General features: G+C 39.6%; 1 protein-coding gene across 12 annotated transcripts in view; it reads right to left on the bottom strand.

Annotated features, from left to right (window-relative positions):
• ZNF385B (zinc finger protein 385B) overlaps positions 1–22,075 on the bottom strand; it is a 126,661-nt gene that overhangs the window by 29,901 nt on the left and 74,685 nt on the right. For all 12 annotated transcript variants that reach the window (XM_021399562.1, XM_021399558.1, XM_021399564.1 and 9 more), the window contains one exon: positions 4,994–5,104. In XM_021399562.1, the coding sequence (XP_021255237.1) occupies positions 4,994–5,104 (111 nt within the window). The remainder of the gene's footprint in view (positions 1–4,993; positions 5,105–22,075) is intronic.

The following is a 22,075-nucleotide window of genomic DNA, read 5'->3' as shown; positions in this document are numbered from 1 at the left end:
CACTTTGTTTTTTTCTATCCTCTCCCACAGTCCAGTCAGGGGGAGGTGATGAGCGAATGACTGTGCGGTGCTGAGCCAACTACTAAGTTAAACCACAACGAGCTTACAAGCTGCGGACAATGAATTCTAGGAAGGGACGGCATCAGAATGAATGTCCCTTTCACCAAAAGGAGGGTTTCAGCTTCTTTGGGGAATGTTACTATTTCTGATTCAGCAGGAAAACTGAAGATATTCCAAAACTGCATTTTCCTGGGAAACAGAAGGTTTTGTTTCAAATTCTTACTTCAGAATGGAATTTAAGGTCTTTCACAAAAACAGTTTTCTACATTTGACAGTCAATGTTTGACACTCTGCTGTCCCCTTCAAATAATTTCTTTTTCCCCTCAAAATGTTGGCATCTCCAAAACAGCTCTGCTTTTAAAAAATTAAATAAAAATTATTGAAAGCAAAATGTTTAGTAACATTATTCCATTCCACTTTAATTTACTTACTTTCACTTTTCTGAAAATTCAAAACCAAATGCATTAGGCCACAGTCCTCAATTAATGTAGCTCAAAAACATTTCTTCAAATATTTCTACATATCAATACACAGAAATTTTGATGTGCTTCTGTATTTTACCATTGGAAGTTTTCTTTGAAATATATTAGTGTAAATCTGGACTACCAGAGACAGCAGACCCACTCTGCCAACATGACGATCTCAAGAGTGCTGTAATACAGCTTTAACTGCCCAGTTTTAACAAAAGTAGTACTTCTATGTACCTACTCCTATACCGTGTAACAAATACTTGGGTATCGCCCTACAAAAATTGTAGCTGCAAACAACTTATTAGGTTTTATGAAAGAATAATACAGAGTGCTTGAATGTATGCAAACAGAAACAGGTATGTAAATTTGATCTCCCTTAACTAAGAAAGACACGATGTTCCTTAACTCAATTGTCTGCCCACTGGCAAAGTTAATAGCATTAATTTCTAAAGGTGCGTTTGGGAAATGTTCGTGATTAGCACTAGTGAATTTGCATAAATGTTGTACAAGTAAAATGTATAGCCTCTGCTTTCTAATGGAGTACAGCAGACAGAAAAAAGGACAAAGTCACACTGACACATTAATAATCCACAGAACCTTCCTATAACTACATATACACCAAATAATAACATTTTATAGAAGAAGATTGACTACGTTTTGTTTTTCATATTTTCTACACAAACCACATCAAAGAAGTCTTTCCATACTATTAGAAGCTGTTTGTTCACATTTTCTTTATAACCTTACAAAAGCAAAATAGCTTAAGTAACAAGCAATCAAAAATTTATTCTTCTTATTCTGCTTTTACTAAACCAGTCCTACCACATAACGTCCCCTTTTGCATTCTCTGTAAGTTTAAAAGCTGTCAGTTATTCTATTTGTAAAACACTGAAACTAAACTCTTTGGTTTTCACCTCTCTAGGTGAACAGTTCAGTTTGGACTCACCTCAATCATTTCTGAAGTACTCCCTCAACTATTTACCATATGCCTTGTTTCAGTCATCTCTATATGCATATACACAGAATTGTTTCTGAATAATTAGTTCTCATAATTAGAGGACTTTTATATAAACAAACAAAAAAAGGCTGACCATAGCCTTGCAGGGATCTATTTTTGCTGTTTAGGTTTTGCTTCTTTGAAACATAAATACAAACAACACATGATCAAGAACAAATAGTAATCCAATCTGATTGTGAAGAAGAAACCAGAGGAGGGGCCAGTGATATAAAACTCATCATTTCTTTTTTTTTTTCATATTATAATATGTAAGGAGAAAAGTAGCATAATCGTTGCAAATTTTATTTCTCAAGATAAAGAAGGCATCACTTCAACAGTAGATGTATTTACTCTCAGAATGAAGACAACTTATTTTAAAATGTTTTCCACCCCTGATGTTAGACTTCCTCCTCCTGCCCAAAGACAGCTGCAGATCCCTCCTCCGGATCTGATGGCAGAACACTCTCACTGCAAACACAGTAGCAGAAGAAATCTGAAACCTTTGTAGCTTACTGCGCAAACTTAACGGGAAGTTTAACAAATATAAATTAACTAAGTCAGAATTATTTTGGTCTATTGATCCAGAACAGTGAGTACCAACAGTGTGAAACAGGCAAGGAAACCAATTTTCTTCTCACAGACAAATTTCCATTGGTTTGTACATTATTCATGAGATAGACAAAGCAATAACAGGATCAGGTCAGAAGCTTCAAACGCCATGAAAATGAAATTCATTTAATAAAAGTAAGAAAACTACTTAATAGCCATTTTTTGGTCATTTTTGTTTCATTTGCTTGCATAATTTAGGTCAAAGGAAGTTCAAAGAAATAACATGGCTGTCATGTACAAGGAGCATGTCAGCTTTGTGGAGATAGAGGAAGAAACTGAAACTGCAAAGGGGATGAACCACAAATCTTCTACAATGCGCTATGCTCAAGGATTTGATGCAAGTTATCATAATTTTGTGCCACCGATCTCAAAACATTCTTAGGAAGTTGCACAGTGGGACTGATCCATTGAAAGGTTCAGCAGATACAATGGCCAAAAATATCTGACTGCCTTCTCCTCAACAAGTTAAGGGAGATGCATGCATCATCCTTTCAAGGAATAAGAGCTACAAGAAATCACTCGCTTGTGTGCATGTGAAAAAAGACACTAAAAACTTTGTCAAGGATTTACAAAAGAGTCTGAAGAGCTGAACTGAAAGGACACTGACATTACCTAACGTTGTGACATATTATTACAGGGATAGGGGAGAAATGATATTAAAATAAATTCTCACGCTCAGGGAGCGGGAAGAGGGTTGAAAAGGTAACACTTGTAGATGAATAACTCCAGCTCAGAAGATTGAACCTGGAGGAAAGATGTAAAATCTCATGTAAGCTTCCCATGAGAAACCAAATAATCTGATGAAGGGCTGGACAGCTTTTACAACTGAAGCATTAATCTATGCAAACTCATTCTCCAAATATTCTTGTATGTTCTGGTGATAAAATGTTTGTGAAACTTCATCTTATATTCAAGTATTTTCTAGTATTAATAACCCCACTAGAGTCTCGGCACATTTTAAAATCCAGCTTCCAGGTTGTTTACGGATGTCCTGTTATGAAAAACTGCTCTAGAAAGGAAGAAACTACTTTTTATCACTACCACTGGCATGGCCATGATGCTTCATCCATTCTTAAAACCATCCATTACAAAAGACATATATTCTAACAGCTAGAACTGTGTGTATTAAACGAGTTTAAAAAGAAAGGAGCACAACACTGTGAATACAGCCACTCCAAAAGGGGAAACAAGGCTATAATCTAACATGCTATAGCAATGCCACCGTTGGAAGCAGAATATGATACGTACTTTTTGTTCTATCTTGTGAGCAAGTAAGATAGGAAAAATTGGTCAGTTGGCAGATGTACAAAATGATATACTATTTCAGCTCTTTTTTCTTCTGACGCTGAGTTGTGATTCAATCTGTCTGCCTTGAAGTACTGTTTGACCATCTGAATGTCAGTGTGAAATCCTCTAGGGACAGGACCCGCCATCAAACGGGATTCCTTAGAAGGAGAGGGAAGAGCAGGAACAAGCTGAGCCACCATCTCAGAGAGGAAATAAGATCCTACTCAGAAGCAAGATTCAGATTCACAGAGCCCACAGAAATTTTTAAAAACTGTACTGGTTCCCTGTTTTAATCAGTAAAAGCAGGTATTTGGATCAGGAATCAGAGCAGGAAGATTTTTTAAAACCTTAATCTTAAAAAGGAAACATAACTGAAGTAAAAAAAAATGACGTTTGAAATCTGTTAACTAAGGAGATACTGCCACTTCAAAGAAAGTTTAATAAGCTTGTCAGAAGATGACAGATTTTTGATTCAGAAATCAATTTGAAGGTAAAACAGCAGTGCTTCAAAATCCACACCAGCCTAGACAAGTAAGTCAAACTGGGGAAATTACATTACAAACCACTTCAAAAGGCAATGGTAGTGGCAAGAGAAAATCAGAGCAATAGATACTGATTTTATAGGCCTGTATTGAGAATGTCTAGTGGCATCAAGACCACAACAGCCTTGAGGAGCTTCCTTCAAACTATTTATTACAATAGCAAAGTATCTAATATTCATGTGTCACTTAGGTACTTGTTCCTACATTCAAAAACAACAAAATATCTGAGCTTTTACATTTTTATTAGCGTAAGAACATTAGTAAAGTCTCTAAGAACAAATATATATTTTGTAAGTGTCAAAAGTCATAGTTTTATAAAACAATTTTTTTTTGACTTGTTAATATTGTTCTTTTTTTTCCCCTCACAGCTTGGGAAAAACTAGCTGGATATACACTTTAGGCATATCAGCCAATGCGTTCTTTTGGACTGCTTTTTTTTTTTTTTCTTTTTTTCCTTTTGAATTACACTTCAGAAAGCAGCTTCTTTGAACTTCATCATTCTCAAAAGACAGATAGAAGTAAATACTCAAAATCGTTACAACTGAAAGTTACCAGAAGGGTGACTTTATTAAGAAATCCAGAGACATTACCAGAAAGAACATAGGAACAATAGGAAAAAATGTCTTTTGAAAGAAAAGTGGGTATGACATTAAGAGAACACAGTTTTTCTGTCTGCTTGCTCTTGAAGGCTATTGGACTGTCCAATAGGTTATTGTCAATGGATGTGGCATTGGCTATCAAGGCAGTCTTCATATCTGGAAACACAGCGTCGACAGAAAACCATGTTTAAAAAGTTAGTGTCTTGAACATGAGAAAAAAGTACAGCCTGCTTCTCAGTTACCAGAACAAAAGTGTATGGCAGCAGTCAGCACGAGACTTCCAGCTCCAAGGGGGCAAAATATCAGCCCAGGAGGCTGAGCAGAATGTATGCAGAACAGTAACTATCAACTTGGAGAAAAGAAGCTTTGATTAATTATACCTATTTTGAATAATAATAATAATAAAAGAAGAAAATAGCCAGTACTCACATCAGAGTTAAAGCGAAGCTGGCAGACATTACAGGAAATGACTTGTTTCTTCTTTGGGGGAATGGACACTCCAAAGGTATGGTTTATGACTGCTTTTTGCACAGGATCCATCTGGAGAACAAGCAAGAATCCATTTACAATTTCTCACAGTATATAGTAAAAGTAAAAAAAACAAACAAACAAAAAAAACCACACCAACTTTTTGCTGGAAGCCTATTTAATTTTGGAGATAAATAAGAAGAAATAATAATTAGACTTAACACAGGTTGGGAAACTGGTAGCCTTACAAAGATCTTATGAAAAAAAGGCAGCTTCACTGTTGCTGCCACCCTTGGGCTACCAAGATTTCCCTTCCCAAATCCTGCACATCCTCCATGTTCTCAAGGCTTCAGTCATATCTGAATTGCAAAGAGCCTCCTGAAAGCCTGCCCGTATCACCTGGTGATTCAGCAGACATTATAAAAAACTGCTTTTGCCCCCTAAAAAATCAGGGTCATCTATCTCTCTCCTCTTGGAGACTTCTTTGTGAGAGGAGGTCCTTTGCAGGCTCCATTAGGAACTTCGCCTGCTAGGAAAGTGATCACAGTTCTCAAACACTTCCATGCAGAACTGATGACAGAACCCATGGTAAAACAAGTTCAGAGGAGTGGGCAGAGTGTGTTGGCCCCAGGAAAGGGTACTGGTCACCACACTTCAGAAAACATTCTGACACTGGAAAAACTGAGATAAATGAAGCACTGAATATATTAATCGTAAATTTGCCTGAACGTTTTCACAAACTGGAAATGATATCTACGTTAAATATCAGGACTACTGCTAGCCATCAGTTTAAAATATCCCCAAGGCCACAGAGAGCTCTGTTAATGCTATGGGAGGAGGGGAACAGCACTGGAAGTTGTAACTGCTGCTGCACTGAGGCCTCAATTAGGCATAATGTTCATGATGCAGCATGGATAAAAATTAAAATGAACTTACTGACTCAAACACTGTTTCAATTCACATAAAACAGTATAACTGGACCGATCTCCTAGCTGCACTGCTCAGAGCAGGAGGCTGGAGCAGGTGACCTCTAAGGTCCCCTCCAACCTTCATCACCCAACAATACTCTGCACATGCGGTCCTCTATACTTATTTAAGATGTGAAACCGATTCTGAAAAGGAGAGAGGGAAAATGGAAATCTACAGGAAAAGATAAATGCTTATTTCTCAACCTTGCCTTTAAACCACCACAAGAGATAATAGTTCAATTTGCTACAAATTTGTATTTTTCTGAAGCTTGTTTTGTAGCCACAGTTATGATTTTTCCTTTACAGCATTGTCTGAAGAAAACAAACCTGGCTGTGTAATCCCATATTTGATACTAAGACGACTTACAAGAGGAAGCAAGAAAAGTTGAAGAAAATGCTTTATTAGTTAAAGAATAATTAGTTTAAGAATTAGTTAAATTAGTTAAAGAGTTGCAAATTAGCTGCTGCTTCCAGAGTTTCTAAACCTGAGGATCAAGATTGTAATTTCCCCTTGATAGAAAATCATGCGTCCAGAGAAACCTGCACTGATGAGGGCTTCCTTTGCATGGAAGCACATGTAGAAGCTCACAAATTTAAGAAACCACTTTTGCATCATATCTCCGATAATCTGTTATCTATCATCAACTCTTACTTTCTTTTTTTTTGAACTGAAGCTAGACAGATTTCTTGCCAGATTCCTCTTAAGCCAAACACATGACTTTGTAAATGTTGTTACTAGCAAATTTTCTGGATATAACCTCTAATCAGCTTTTGCCATTAATTCTGGATTTCATTGCCATCGAGGTAAAATAAAGAGAAATAATTACAAAAGTAAAAAAGCCATTTTGAATGAACTACTGATTTATTAATTAAAACAACACATTTTCATTTATGTGATAAAGTCTAAAATAAAAACCAAAATAAATATCCTTATTCCCTGTTTCATCTACTTCCAGAATAAAGCAACAGTTCCAAGTTTATCATAACAAAAATCTTTTTCTCATTTGTACCACTTATTGCATTTCCCAGCATAACATCGCACAGTTATACATGCAGATTAAAAGTTTTTCAGCATTCATTTTATAATAGATCTGCCAGTCAATATTATAAAATTTATAAATTAAAATACTGCTGAATCATTAGAAAATATATATTTTCCTTAAATAGAGTATACGCTTTGCTTTTCAATGTAACTAGCAATTGGTAGATCAAGCCAACTAGAACAAGACAGTAATGCTGAAAAGTACCTCAACCATTTGAAGCGTCTGAATCAGTGAGAAGAAATAGACAAAATACCCACTAGTGTCTGCTGTCCCGTTAAAAAAAGAGAGAAAAAGCAGCAATGTTCAATGACTTGTCTGTGCGTACCAGATAGCAATCCACAGCGCTAGCATTAGCAGTCATCAGATCAAAAACACACAAGGCAGACTATGCACAAAGTCCTAGTTTCAAACAGATGCACAGCACAAGGACAAACTCCCAAATAGCTCGGCTCATGCTGCCTCCAGACAGTACCACTTGGGCTCCCCCGGGAGCGGTTACTGATCCTGCCCAAACCTGAGCCCTGGTTGCAATTAGAATTCAAGAAGCACAACATTAACAATTAATAGGTTTTAAATATATCAGAAACTAGGGTGGATTACAGGATGCTGGAAAAATTAAAAAGTATCTCTGTTAGATGATTAACGCTGCAGGGTAAGCTGATCTCAGATCTCTAAACAAAATTATTCTCTTCATTGCTGGGAGAGAGGGAGCAAATTATTTACTGAGGTATATATTAGGAAATGACGCAGCACACTTGGCGCAGTTGGGAGCGCCAGTATTTAAAAAGCAGTTCTATAAAATGGGTTTAGTCTAGAAATAACAACTGCAACTAAACAGCCACCACAAATAATAAAATTTTGCACTATGCTTTTTCTGTAACAGTGTAAGAATAAATCAATCAATAAATAGTTCTGATAGCCATAACCAAGTTTAACAACTTTTTAGTCATTCTCCTACTTCAGTTCAATTAACAAAAAGTTAAATTTAAGACATCTTTCCAACAAAGTTGAACATACCACCATTTTGCAATGAGTCTCCTTAAAACCACCTGAACCATTACGGTGAGCAAAGATTACTGCTGAAATCTGTCCAAATTCTGTTAATCTCCTACCTCTTCTATTTTCCAATTTCACAACATGCAAATGTGAGAGACATCTACAGCAACTGAGGCTGGTGGCAGTGACTTTTAGGGCACTCCAGAAATGCTGGTGCAGTAACACACAATCCAAAAAGACAGAACTGATAAACTCTACTTCACCTCCCCCTAACCTACCCTTTTGCTCCTCCAGACAGCCATATTTAGTTAGCAAGAAAACAAGAGCAGCATGAACATACATGCCCAACTATTTTCATACAATTCATACATTTTTTCCCCAACAGAAGTTTTGCAGAACCCAGTATGCTTTCCATGTATTTGGCAAATCCCAGTGACCTTCTGTTTCATGTGCTTTCCCAGTCATCTCCTGAACATCAGGAAAATCTCCACACTTTGCAGCTCCATTCCCTACAATCTGCTGCGCCAAGAAAGTTATCCTTCATTAAGCCTAGCTCCATGCAACTCAATTTTCTAAGACCTGTACAACATATCAAGTTAACTGTGCATTACTTGATCATTCCACACATGGAAGCTTTCCCATTCTTTGGAGTATTTTTGTTGCCCTTCTCAATTCTAATTTAGTACAAATTCCATGAAACATTTCAAAGAGATCAGTAGGAACCATATACCATACTCAGGGTGGATCAGTAATGAACTCTGAGCTGATGTTTTCATGGAATCACCTACCACAATCCCAAGATCTCACTCTCAAGTCTTAGAGACAACAAACAGAAAAGCTAGGTATTATTTCTCGGCCTTTTAAAAAAAAAAAAGTTGACACTACTTTGCAAGAAAAGATGGTTTCTATGGTATTGAAAGCCCTGAATACTTTAATTAGTTTTTACTCAGGTACAGTCTCCAGTTCAAATGATGGGATAAACCCCGGTGTTTATCTGAGCTGAACTTTCTGGTGCTAGCCTAGTATCCAGGCAATAACAGGCAGCCTAATAATAAAGCAGCAAGGCTAAATTGCCATTTCTACCTAATGACTTAACTTCTGTGCTTTCACTCTACTCCTGGTCCACTTAGCTATTAATTCACACTAAGCAAGCATCATACATGCTACTGCCACCACTCCAACTAAGTTCTGCACACTAAAGCTATCTTCTTGTAACAGCAGCAATAAAGCGTCTGTTTCGTGGCACTGGAACTCTGAGATCTCCAAATCAGAGTAAAGTTTAACATTGTGACTGGGAATTTATGGCCTCTGTTCAGTTACCTCTTATCATAACAACTCTCCAGTCAACTCTAGAGTTGTCTGTTGAGAAGCATTTGTAACAGAATATTGATAGGTGGCTATGAGAGATTTAATGGAGTATCACTTAACCACTGGTCATTAAGAAACTTCTGTACAAACTCTGAGAGTGGCCTTAAGGCATACTATGCTGTTCCACTCTCATAAAACAAAATTTTCAAACGTATGTGGAAAAAACCGACAATACAATCCAGTGCTTCCCTCTGGCAATCAAGGCAAGAAAGCAGTGGCATATATAAATCACCAGTGAAAGACAGCAACTAAATAAAGTTCTGGGATTTTTCCAAACTGCTAGACAATCCTGCTTATGCACGTGCCTTTTAAAAAATTGTTATTATAAGCAAGCACTTAGGCAGACACCAGCAAACATCCCGCAGATCAGACCTTCCCAATGTCCTTCTTTGTCACAAGGCCATGTGCAGACATGGGCTCATTCTGTGTTTGTGCTCCAGATGTCAGGAAAGCTAAGCAGGTTGCTACCATGCAGAATGGCGATTCACTGAAGTTCACCATAAATTCTGCCATATGCACACAGCCTTCTACCAGAATGGTGCACATCATGATGACTAAGGCAGGTATGGAAGTAAACAGTCATACTCAGAGCACATATTTAAAATGTCCACTGTAAAACCAGAAATGTTGCGGTGCAATATTAGACACACTTGGCAAATGCAGACTGGCGAAAGTCTGTTCTCTCCATGCTTGCGCTGCTTTTGTCACAACAGAGAAAATATTTCTCATTGGGCTAATGCTCATGGCAATTTACTGTTCAAGTCAACACTATGCTGCTTCACATTTCCTTGCTTTTTTGCATTAGTAGGAACACTCAAGGCAGCTCTGCTGATGCATATCACTGACTTTTCTTACAGGAACTCTATCAATGCTGCCCACATTTCAGCCTTGCTCACCTAGCACAGAGTGCGTCCCAGAGATGTACCTCTATATAGCAAGCATGAAAACACCACCTCACTCACTGTGATATTTGGAGGTTCAAAAAAAAAAAAAATCGAGGAGATGTAAATGATCATAGAATCGTTTGAGTTGGAAGGGATCCTTAAAGGCCATCTGGTCCCACTCTCCTGCAATGAACAGGGACACCTACAGCTAGATCAGGTTGCTCAGAGCCGTGTCCAGCCTGGCCTTGAGTGTCTTCAGGGACAGGGCATCCACTGTATTTCTGGGTAACCTATGCCAGTGTTTCTCTATCCTTAGTGTAAAAATGTTTTTCCTTATATCCAGTCTACATCTCCCCTCTTTTCATTTGAAACCATTTCCCCTTGTTCTAACACAAAATGATCAATAAGTGAGACAGGGGAGAGCTCTTCCAGATTCCCCACAGCTGATTCAGAGACAAATATTTAATTAGAACACAAAATATTAGTGTACAACATAATATTCTTTTGCCGTAATCCTGAGGTCTAAGTGAGGATTGCTTTTAACACTTTTTGTTGATTAACAAACCACAGACTCTCTTACTGCTCTTGCACGTTAGGCATTTGCATATAGTATAAAATTTGGATCTTACTCAAGTCAAACCCAACCTTACACAGGTTGGAATGAGTCCATGACTTTCTCAAGAATATCTGCTCTCTCTCTCTCTCTCTCTCTCTCTCTCCCTTTAAAATAAAAAAAAAATTAAAAAAGAAGTTCTGAGTAGATGCCTTTCCCCAAGTGCAGAAGTACATAAGCTTGCACTTCTTGCATCCACCGAGACAAGTCTGACCTCAGGGACTAATATCTCTCTTCCCTTCCACATGGTTTCCAAAACACAGGAACACAGTACCCTGAACACAAACCTTCCTGAATACAAGTCGTCACTGTTTGTCTCTCCACATCTCAATCAGTTTGGCAGCAAGCTCTAGCTTCCCCAAGGAAAATGGTGGTTGTGAGAGCCGTGACCTCTGCACACCATTACTAGTCAGGGAAATCAGCCCGAAGGCATTTTTAAGCAAAACAAAAATCCTGCTGCAATTCACTTGCTAACATGTCAGATACTGCAGATATCCATGAAGGCTTGTTGAAATAACAGTTGGTATTTAAAAAATAAAAAAGGAAAGAGAAACCTTTGGAGTTTACATTTCAACATCGTTTTTAGTACAAGATGATTAAAAGGGCACCCAGAGCTGGGAACAGCCTTCTATGCCTTAAAAGAGATGAAATATTAATAAATTCAGCTCCATCAATTTCCTTTTAGAGGTTACTGTTGAACTAATTTTATTTTTTTTTTAATTCTACATTATTTTTGCCAACAGAGCTGCAGGGCTGGAACTCTGGACTTGGGACATTGATTTTGTCTCCTGCCAGTAGCAGTTGGGCTCCACTTCCTTATGTCCACTCCCACGGCAAAATGCAGAGTCCCCCAGTGTACCACCCTACTGTATGTCCCCCTTTAAAGTCTAGCTTGCACAGGAAGATGAAAAAGGACATTTCTTGATTCTCTCTCTGTGCTTGTATCTGCAATCACAAAGAATACTGAAAGCACCATCTACAGTAATTTATATATTTGTTTTAGTTTAGAAGAAGCCATTACATCTGATTTCTTAAAAAAATGCATGACAATTTTACACACTAAGGAGCTTCAGCCCTTCCTATGATGAAGTCCAATAACGTGTGGTCAACCAGAGCTCAAATTTTGGAGGGAGGGAGAACAAACATTTTTAAATCTTGATTTAAGAGTTTCCAACTAAGATAAATTTATCACTGGGGAAATGATGATAACGATGGAGTATTCCCACAGCTAACATCCACACCTTGCTTTGCCTGTTACAAAGCACTCCATCAAGTTGTGTCTCACTCAATTAGATTAAAGGGCACCCTAATGTCTGCACGCATAGGTACTTGTACACTGCAATCAGATCAGCATTTAACCTTCTCTTTGATAACCCAAGTAAGCTGAATTTCTTAAGCCTCTCATTATAAAAGCCTTGACTCATTTGTTAGTTTTTCCTCTGACTCCTCTTCAGATTTTCAATAAGTCACTGAAGTATAGGCATTAGAAGTGACAACAGTATGCTCAAATATACTCTCTCTTTACCTACATAATTAAATCTTATTTTTTTAAACCAAGATACGCATTAATCTTCTTGCTTCAGCATCAGCTTGGGAAGCACAGCTCTACATCTTCACTGACAGGCTCATTTATCCATCTGGTGAGCTAACGCAAACAATTTTGCTGTATTTTGACCTAGTCAGAGAGAAGCAGTCGGCTGAAGCTCCACAGCTGGGAGCCCTGTGCTGGAGCAGAGGCTGCTTTCAGTCAGGTTTTCACTTAGTCTAACTTGCAGGAACTCATCTGACTGAGCTCAGGAGGCCAAGGATGAAGCCTGGTCTTATTGGTAGAATTTTGTTTCTCCTAAACCAGAGCAAAATAGTGGCTTAGGCTAACATAAGCAAAAGGAAAAATATTTTATACCGCTGTCTGAATTAAAACCAGGATTCTTCTGATCTTTTGCTCTTCCGTTCACTCTGTCTGTGCATTTTCTGGCTTAAATCAAGAAATTCAAAATTAAAAAAAAAAAAGCAATGTGAATACTCTAATTTCTCCCCTTCCCTTCTCCCCACATAATGTGCTTAAGCATAGAGATCAAAAGGGAATTGAGGAAACATCTTTTAATTCATTTTTTCAGTGCTATGACTGTTCCTTCTGCCATTCCTTCTCTTCACCCATGGATATGTTTACTGCACATTAAAAATAAATTCTGGTTTCATAATCATAATTACGAGAGCCTTAAAAAAATTCCTCTAAAAATGAAATGCCACTACTGTTTTAGAAATGGCTGTAAATAAAATATTAAAATATTTGATGCCTACAGAAAGGTTTAACCTAAAGAAAGAATTGGCGAAGCACAATTAATTACACAAGTAAAAGCTTCTGAATCTGGTCTTATCACAGTCATGATACAGATACATAAAACGACTGAGTTTCCCAATTATGCTATTGGACAAGTATTCAGGAATTTTCTGCTTATAATAGATTTAACTCTTAAAATAGCAGCAAGACCAAATCCGAGAAAAAAGAACGAATGGCTAAAAAAATACTTCAGCAATATGGCGATTTCCCATCCCTTTGTGACTCTACTGGCTTCCAGGTTTAACTGTACTTACATTATTCATCTGTAAAACGTGGATAAAAATATTTTCAACCTCACAAAGAAAGCTGAAAGGTCCAAATAACATGTTTACAGCTCTTCGAAATCCTCTGATGGAAGATGCTCTATAACTGCTATTTATTATTAAGGCTGCTGTTATTCTTAACGCTCGGCTGTGTTAAGCCAAATGAAAAACACCACCAGAAATGTACACTGCCTTCAGATGCAGAAAAAAAAAAAACAGCCAAAACATTCTACAGTTTGAGATGTGCTGGAAATCAAGCTGGTTACATATCCTCAGAGCAAAGCTATTCTTTTTACACTACCTATTACCATCTGACTATAAAATAATCTGAATAGGTAAAATAATAGGAAACATTAGCTTCCAATAGAATCTTGCCAAAAGACTCAAGCTTAAGAGGTAGCAGTCAGAAAAGCTTAGATAGCATGTGAGGTTAGCAAGAATTCTGATTTTTGCTTTCTACTTCGAGGATGCCCTTAGACCTCACTCTTTTCTTCTTGGAGGTCTGCTTTAGGTTTTGCTAGCAGTTTGCTTGCTCGCTCACTGCCTGTTCCAGAACACCAACATCACATGAAACGGAGGGGTATCCTGTTCGGTAGGTTTTAATTTCCTCTACACATCTGAACTCTGCTAAGAGAGGTTAGAGCCAAATACATGCCTTCAATCAATACCGTGAAGAGGACAGAATAAGGACACAAGAAGCCTAGTCTTCCAAATGAAATAGTACTGTTACCTTTCACATACTAAAAATGCATATTTAAAAAGTGGTAAGTTATATGTATATATGCATTTGAATATAAGTGTATAAAATGGACAAATATAAATGAGAAGCAAGTCCGGACTGAAAGTTTCTTAATGTTAGCTGACAACTGTCATCTGCTCTCCACAGTAACAAATAATAGGCTTTCTTCATATAAAAATCAATAATACTGTTTCTGGCTTCAGGGTGTTTTGATCAGTACCACACACGACACAAACAGCCTTTAAAATTCTTCTGATTAAAAAACCTCAGCATTTGGATGAGTCTCTAAAAGAACATCCCACTTGTCATCAAACTTGCACTGAAACAATACAGAATCACAATGTTTGTTTTTTTTATTAAATCTAGGTGAATGAGACGTAAAGCAGACAGAAAAGACAGAAACCAGTCTTTTCTAATACATGAACAAGAAAGGCCATTCTCTTTCCATAGCCTTAACTTGGGGAAGCATTGGAGCTTTGTATGTCTCTACTGTAGGACCAGACATGCTGTGATCAGAGCAGGCTGGGCTGAAAGCTCAGCTCTTGGAATCAGTCCTACTCCAGTAGCTGAAATGGGCTGGTCAATGCCTTACAGCTGGGCACCAGCAGCTCTCAGGCACGCTAACTGAAGACAGGCCTCATGCTATGACTTGAAATTGCAATGCACTATTTCTAAATTGTCGTAAAACGGAGTGTATCTAAATTCATAGAATCATGGAATTAGCTAGGTTGGAAAAGACCTACAAGATCATCCAGTCCAACCATCCACCTACCACCAATAACCCCACTAAACCATGTCTCTCAACACAACATCTAAACGCTGCTTGAACACCTCCAGGGACGGTGTCTCAACCACCTCCCTGGGCAGCCCATTCCAGCACCTGACCACTCTTCCAGAAAAGTAGTATTTCCTGATGTCCAGCCTAAATCTCCCCTGGTGCAACATGAGGCCATTCCCCCTTGTCCTGTCACTAGTTACAAGAGAGAAGAGGCCGACCCCCAGCTCACTACAACCTCCCTTCAGGTAGTTATAGAGAGCAATAAGGTCTCCCCTGAGCCTCCTCTTCTCCACACTGAACAATCCCAGCTCCCTCAGCCGCTCCTCATAAGGCCTGTGCTCCAGACCCCTCACCAGCTTCATCGCCCTCCTCTGAACACGTTCCAGGGCCTCAGTGTCTCTCCTGCAGTGAGGGGCCCCAAACTGGACACAGTACTCGAGGTGAGGCCTCACCAGGACTGAATACAGAGGGACAATGACTTCCTTACTCCTACTGGTAGCACTATTTCTGATACAAGCCAGGATGCCATTGGCCTTCTTGGCCACCTGGGCACACTGCTGGCTCATGCTCAGCCGAGCATCGACCACTACCCCCAGGTCTGTTTCCTCTACACAGTCTTCCAGCCACTCTGCCCCAAGCCTGTAGCGTTGCCTAGGGTTGTTGAGGCCCAAGTGCAGGACCCGGCACTTGGTCTTGTTGAACTTCATCCCATCGGCTTCAGCCCAGAGATCCAGCCTGTCCAGATCCCTCTGTAGGGCCTTGCTACCCCCAGGCAGATTGACACTTCCAGCCAGCTTGGTGTCATCTGCAAACTTACTGAGGGTGCTCTCAATGCCCTCATCCAGGCCATCAATAAAGATATGGAAGAGGACAGGCCCCAGCACCAATCCCTGGGGAACACCACTCGTGACTGGTTGCTAGCTGGATTTAACGCCATTCACCACCACTCTCTGGGCCCGGCCCTTCTGCCAGCTCCTTACCCAGCACAGAGGGTACCTGTCCAAGCCATGGGCTGCCAGCTTCTCCAGGAGAATATCGTGGGAGACAGTGTCAAAGGCTTTGCTGAAGTCTAGGTAGACCACATCAACAGCCTTTCCTTCATCCACCAGGTGAGTCACTCGATCATAGAAGGAGATCAGGTTGGTCAAGAAGGACCTGCCCTTCACAAACCCATGCTGGCTGGGCCTGATCCCCCGGTTGTCCTGGAAATGCTGCATGATCTCCCTCAGGACAATCTGCTCCATAATCTTCCCCGGCACCGAGGTCAGGCTGACAGGCCTGTAGTTCCCTGGATCCTCCTTACAACCCTTCTTGTAGATGGGAATCACACTAGCAACTCTCCAGTCTTCTGGGACCTCTCCAGTTGACCAGGAACGCTGATAGCTGATGGAAAGTGGCTATTACCTCCGCCAGCTCCCTCAGTACTCTCAGATGGATCTCGTCCCATGGACTTATGGCAGTCCAGGTGGAGTAGTAGGTCTCTGACCATTTCCTCCCAAATCGTGGGGGGTTTATTCCGCCCCCCATCCGAGAATTCCAGGTCAGGGAGTACTCTGAGGATAACTGGTCTGACTTTTAAAGACAGACGTAAATAAGGCATTGAGAACCTCAGCCTTTTCATTGTCCTCAGTGGCCACATTCCCAGCCGTGTCCAGTAAAGAATGGAGATTCTCCTTGGTCCTCCTCTTACTGTTAATATATTTGTAAGAGTTTCTTGTTCCCTTTTTGAAATTGAACGGCCAGCAGCTATACCCACATTCAGAGAGTGCAACAGGCATCAATTCTCAGCTAAATTCTTATCATTTACTAACTAATAATGAATTCAGTAATCCTTTCTTCCTCACGGAGGAAAGGCAGCTGTGAGCAAGGGCAGGAATGCTGAGCAGCCAGCAGGCCGCACAAGTAGGTACTTCTGCATTCACCTGACACTTCAGGAGTTCAGATTTTTATCAAGCTGCTCTAGAGTTTTTCTTAGGATAAGAGATCTTGTAATTAGAAACTACTGAAATCTTTATAAATACAGTGGTGCAATACAAATGTCTTAAATAGCAATTTTGTGACTGTGTTCTGTGAGAATAGATGTTTTCCTCACAGCTATTTGCAAAACATCCTTCAGTGGTCTAATGCCTAAAATATTTAATGCTAACAATCTACTCCCTTTAAATAGGACTTCCTCATGCCATGAAGACACTACTAACTTAAGAAAGCAATTCAATGACAATCAAGGCTTCTTAGCTATTCCCTGTGCTGTTTGGGAGAAGGAATAATGGCAGAAGTGTCAGGAAGACTAATTCCCAGCTTTCTAGGAAGGCAGATGAAACACACAGCCAAGGAGCAGACATTCTGGGAGACTTGGGGTTTGTATGCAGAGACTGCTAGGATTTCTCCTGCAGAAACTGCATTTCTGTAAGGAATAAGGCTGCTGAACTAATTACGTGTATACACAAGTCTCCATTGTTAAGGCTTTATTGCAGAGTTCCAGAGCCTCTTCCCTCTTCATCTATAAATACCTCAGAAAACATGAAATGGTCGCTTTTTCCTCCCTCTTTGTAATACGTACCAGGCTGATTCTTCATGTTGTAGTTCAGTGATTCTGGCTGTGATCTGGAAAACACAAACTATGCAGATTCCTGAATAACTGAAAGTGAAGGAGGAGCATTTCTAAGTGCTCCACAAAGGAGCAGAGGAAAACCTGAAGTGCCCTGTGTGCCTCCACTAACTATAAAAAGAGGCTAATAAGATGTCAGTAAGAAAAATATTGTCTTTTTTTGGTTTAAAACAAAACATTCAGCTACTCCACAACTTTTAAGTTAATTGCTTAAATTTCTTTTGTGTTGTCAGTCAGTAATGATAAGAATCGTATAATCACAGAATCATTAAGGTTGGAAAAGACCACTAAGATCACCAAGGCCAACCATCAAACCATCACCACCATGCTCCTTAATCCATGGCCCTCAGTGCCACATCTCTTTTATTGAACATCTTCAAGATGGTGACTCCACCACCTTCCTTGGGCAGCTTGTTCCAGTGCCTCACCACTCTGAGAAGAAATTTTTCCTTATATCCAACTGGAAAGGTATTGCCGTTATGAAATTTCACGTGTTCTCTGGAGCCAAACATTTCTGAGCAGACCCTGCTCCTTTGGAACTGTACAGAAGGAAGAAGGGGAGCTGACAGCCCATGGACAGGCTGCATGGGTAAAGTAGGCAATAGGCTGGCACCAGTCATCTGGCTGAACCTCTAATCTACTCCTCCTGTACACAAGGCTGAGCGCTCTGGGGTGTGCTCTGGCATGGCAGCAGAGCACTAAAGGGCTGAAATTCAGATCCTGTGAGGGAAACAGAAAGCTGCTGCACTTCAGTGCAGGACCAGAAGCAGGAGAGGCTCCTGGTGTGCGGCAAGCAGCCACTGATACAAGGCACTGTCCTCTGATCTGCTTGATTAGGGGCCCTTCAAATTTCAGGGAGAGCAAATAAGAACTGGAGAGGTAGAATCTGAAAATGAGGGACATAATTGAAAATGCAGGAGAGGAAAGAGCAAATTAGTCCCTGCTGGTACACCTGGGGATAGACCAGGGATACTTAGTCCAGGCAAGGCTAATGATGGAGAAAAGACAAGATATCTGACCACATTACGAGTCAGCTCCTCCTTCCCTTCCTGCAGCCTATTCCAGCTGGCTCTCTTTCCCTGGCAGATGTGAAATACTTCTGGTTCACTTTGCAGTGGAGGCCTGAAGTCTAATGTAAAGAGTCAGCAGAGTCTTCTGCTTGAAGAACAGGCACTGAAGCAGCAACAGGGTCACATTAACCATGATGAGGGTACAAATCGGCATTTAAAAACCAATCCTGGTCTAGCTAGATGGGAAGTATCTCACTAATGTGAATGCTACAAGAGATAGTATAATCTTTGATTACCCCTGAGGCCATAACAAACTTGGAAGGAAGCATATGAATTGCTGATTATTTTCTATGATGATAGAATCTCAGAAATTGCTGATATCGCTTTTGTGCAGACTGACAGGTCCCTGGCTGCACTATTTTGACTGAACTTGAATCATGCAGCACTGCTCTCATTTCAGAGCAAGGTAGAATGTGCAGCTTTCAGATTTTTTTTTTCTGAAGCCTATATATCCCTTATAGGGAAATGCGGGCATTAATCATTTAGTTTGCTTTGTGAGATAAATTCTTGCTTTCAACCACTTTAGCACATGTATAGTGATAATTGTCTGTCATGTAACCACAACGCATTTTTCCTCATTCAGTCCACAAGATGAAGGACATAAGAAAATGAATTAGGGAGGTGTAGAGAAAGAACAGTGCAGAGGATGTAGCCATGTGGTGAAAGGGTGTGTTAAATTCAAGATTACACTATAACAGATGCACAATAGGGACCTAATTAAAACTGTACAGTAATCTTAACTTTGATTTTCACTAACTTTATATACTTGACTTTGTAGTCTCACAGATCTTAAGATGTAATCAACATACAAGAAGTTACATGGTAAGGAACCACTGAAGTCATTTTTGCATGTTAAAGAGCTGTATTTATCAATATCCTTTTGCATAGCATCCTTTCCAAATTGGAGGTACCAGTTTAGGAACTTTCTACAAAGCTGGATCCACTTCTACTACAAACAAAACTATTCTAAGTAGTATCAGTCAAAATTTTGACTTGAATCCCGCATTTTAGGCAGAGAGGTATGAGTAATTGAGCAAGAGCTTACAAAACTCGGTGCCAGAACTAACATGCTGTCCCCTTTGGATCTGCTGCTCCAAGGCTTCTGAGAGCGCTCCTTTGTGCAGCAACCCACGTTCAGGCAGCGACAGTCTGGTCACACCTGTTCTGCTCTGACTAAACCATTTGCTGGTGCTCTGAGAAGCCCAGGAAGAACAGAGCATCAGTTCTGCAACACATCACTGCTTTGAGTCTTTTGTTCTGCACTCAGAAGCTGTTCTGTTCAAACAAAAATGCCCCCTGACTAAGGAATATAGCAATGTATCCAAAAGAATCAGCACTGACATTCCCTCCCTAATTTGTCCTATATAATAAGCAAGCCCTGAAGAACAAACTTGGAGTGTGAATTGATTAATACTATTTGTTTTTAGGAGAAATAGAATAGAGGCATCTTAGAGTAAATCACACAATTGCATCAAGAAAATAAGATACACCTGAGGTACTCTTTCCTTTCAAAAAAAATAAGAGTCTTAGCATTTTGTCTGAAAGTATGCCATGCAGAGAGAAGCAAGCTATCAGAATATGTTCACAAATGAAATCGGGACACCAATGTTTCATCCATATTGACACAGAGGTTTTTAGAATAGAAAACTGTCAAAGTTAATGATACAAAAAAGGGCTTACCTGAGATTTATATATTTCCATCTAGAAGAGAACTTATTTTGGAAACATGGCAGGGGTGCTCCTTTAAACAGGTTTTTAGTTAATATAGTTTACCTCAGTTTTCCTTCCCTATTAGTTGCAGTACCGAACTCTTATGCAGAAACTTATTTTTCAGGCCATTGAGATTACGTTAGAAACTACCTTCTGATAGAGCTTAGAAAAACATTTCTGATGCAAAGAAGTTCTCTTAAGATGACATTTCTTTTTTTTCCATCTTCATTGAATGTACACAAGGATGAACACTGGCATGTGCTTGTGTTCTCCTCAGCCCTACCAAAGGAAAAGAGACTTGGTGTTGCGCACCATGGGTGTCACTATTTACAGTCCCGGGCAAGGTCTCTTGTGAGATACTAATCTGTAGGGCAACTGATGGGCATGGGGGCAGGCAGAAAGGCAAAAGTACTCTTCCAGTGCTCTGCCTTTGCACAGGAAGAAATACGAAGGTACTTCTGAAGATGTACAAATGAGTGAGGTAGGTTTTGGTTCCGTTCACTCAAATTTGTTAGAAAAGTGATTTTGACTATTTTTTATATACTCTCCCCACACCTATTTGTATTCACAGTGAAAAAAAGCATAAACATAAACCTACATTCGCAAAGGTTGTGCTAAGTTAAAAAGAAAGGATGTGTGTGACAGCTGGTGTTCACTGTGCCTGTCAGAAGATAACCATAAATAATTTAGTTTTCCAATGAACTTTAAAGTCCATCATAAAAGACCATTAGGAAAAATCAATACCTACAAGATAAATGGCAAAGTCCGTGAATTAGAAATAGCATGGTACAGAAATACTGTTCCTCCAAAATGAGTTTAAAAATGTGGTGTCTGTGGTGCATAACAGTGTGATTTTGAATAATTACCAAGAGTTCCAAGGGAGGAAGCAGACACTATCTGTCACTGGCCACAGGCTCCTCTTAAAACCCATAGAAGTTCGGAGAGAAGTGACAGGTGTGAAAGATAAAGAGTCTAGAAAACAGGCAAATGAAATGTAACCCAGATAAATATAAGGTAGTGTTTATAGGCAAAAACAGACTAAATGTCAAAATTAATCTGCCTCTAGAGGCTACTGCAACTCAGAAATTCAATAATACCACCAGAAAGCAAATAATGGTTGACTACAACTACAGCATCCCTAAAGAAAAGGTTCTCTGAGATGTTATGTACAGTTCTGTGAAAAAGCTCCGCTATAATACCAGTGCAATTGGAAAACAGACAAATCAATAACCAAATTCTCAAATATATTGATGAGGGATAATGAATATGAATTGCATTGCGTCCAGGAGATGAGATGCACTCCTGTTTTAGAATTCTAAAATTTTATTGAGTTTTGGCTTCTGCTCTTTTAGCATACTTGGAGTTGTATCTTTTCTCTCTTTGTATACGTGCATGTCCCAGTACCCCCCAGATCTGTACACATGTACAACCTCACGTTAGGCTGTTGACATTTGAGAGAAGCTGGTTGATGTATTACCTCGTAATCGTTCCACAGCACCATGTGCTGTAGCAAAACATTTACTTCCAAGTGAGGAAGAAGAATAAATCCTCTTGCAGTACTAACTTCAAGTAGAAGGCAAGTTTGCAAAGCAACAATGTGGTGATGGCACAGCTGACCACAGCCTGCTGGTAGTGGCAGCGCCCCCCTTCCCCACAACAGTG

This window comes from Numida meleagris, chromosome 5, assembly GCF_002078875.1.
Source record: "Numida meleagris isolate 19003 breed g44 Domestic line chromosome 5, NumMel1.0, whole genome shotgun sequence".
NCBI lineage: Eukaryota > Metazoa > Chordata > Aves > Galliformes > Numididae > Numida > Numida meleagris.
The sequence above is the reverse complement of the archived record's forward strand: the minus strand, read 5'-3'. Positions and strand labels throughout refer to the sequence as shown.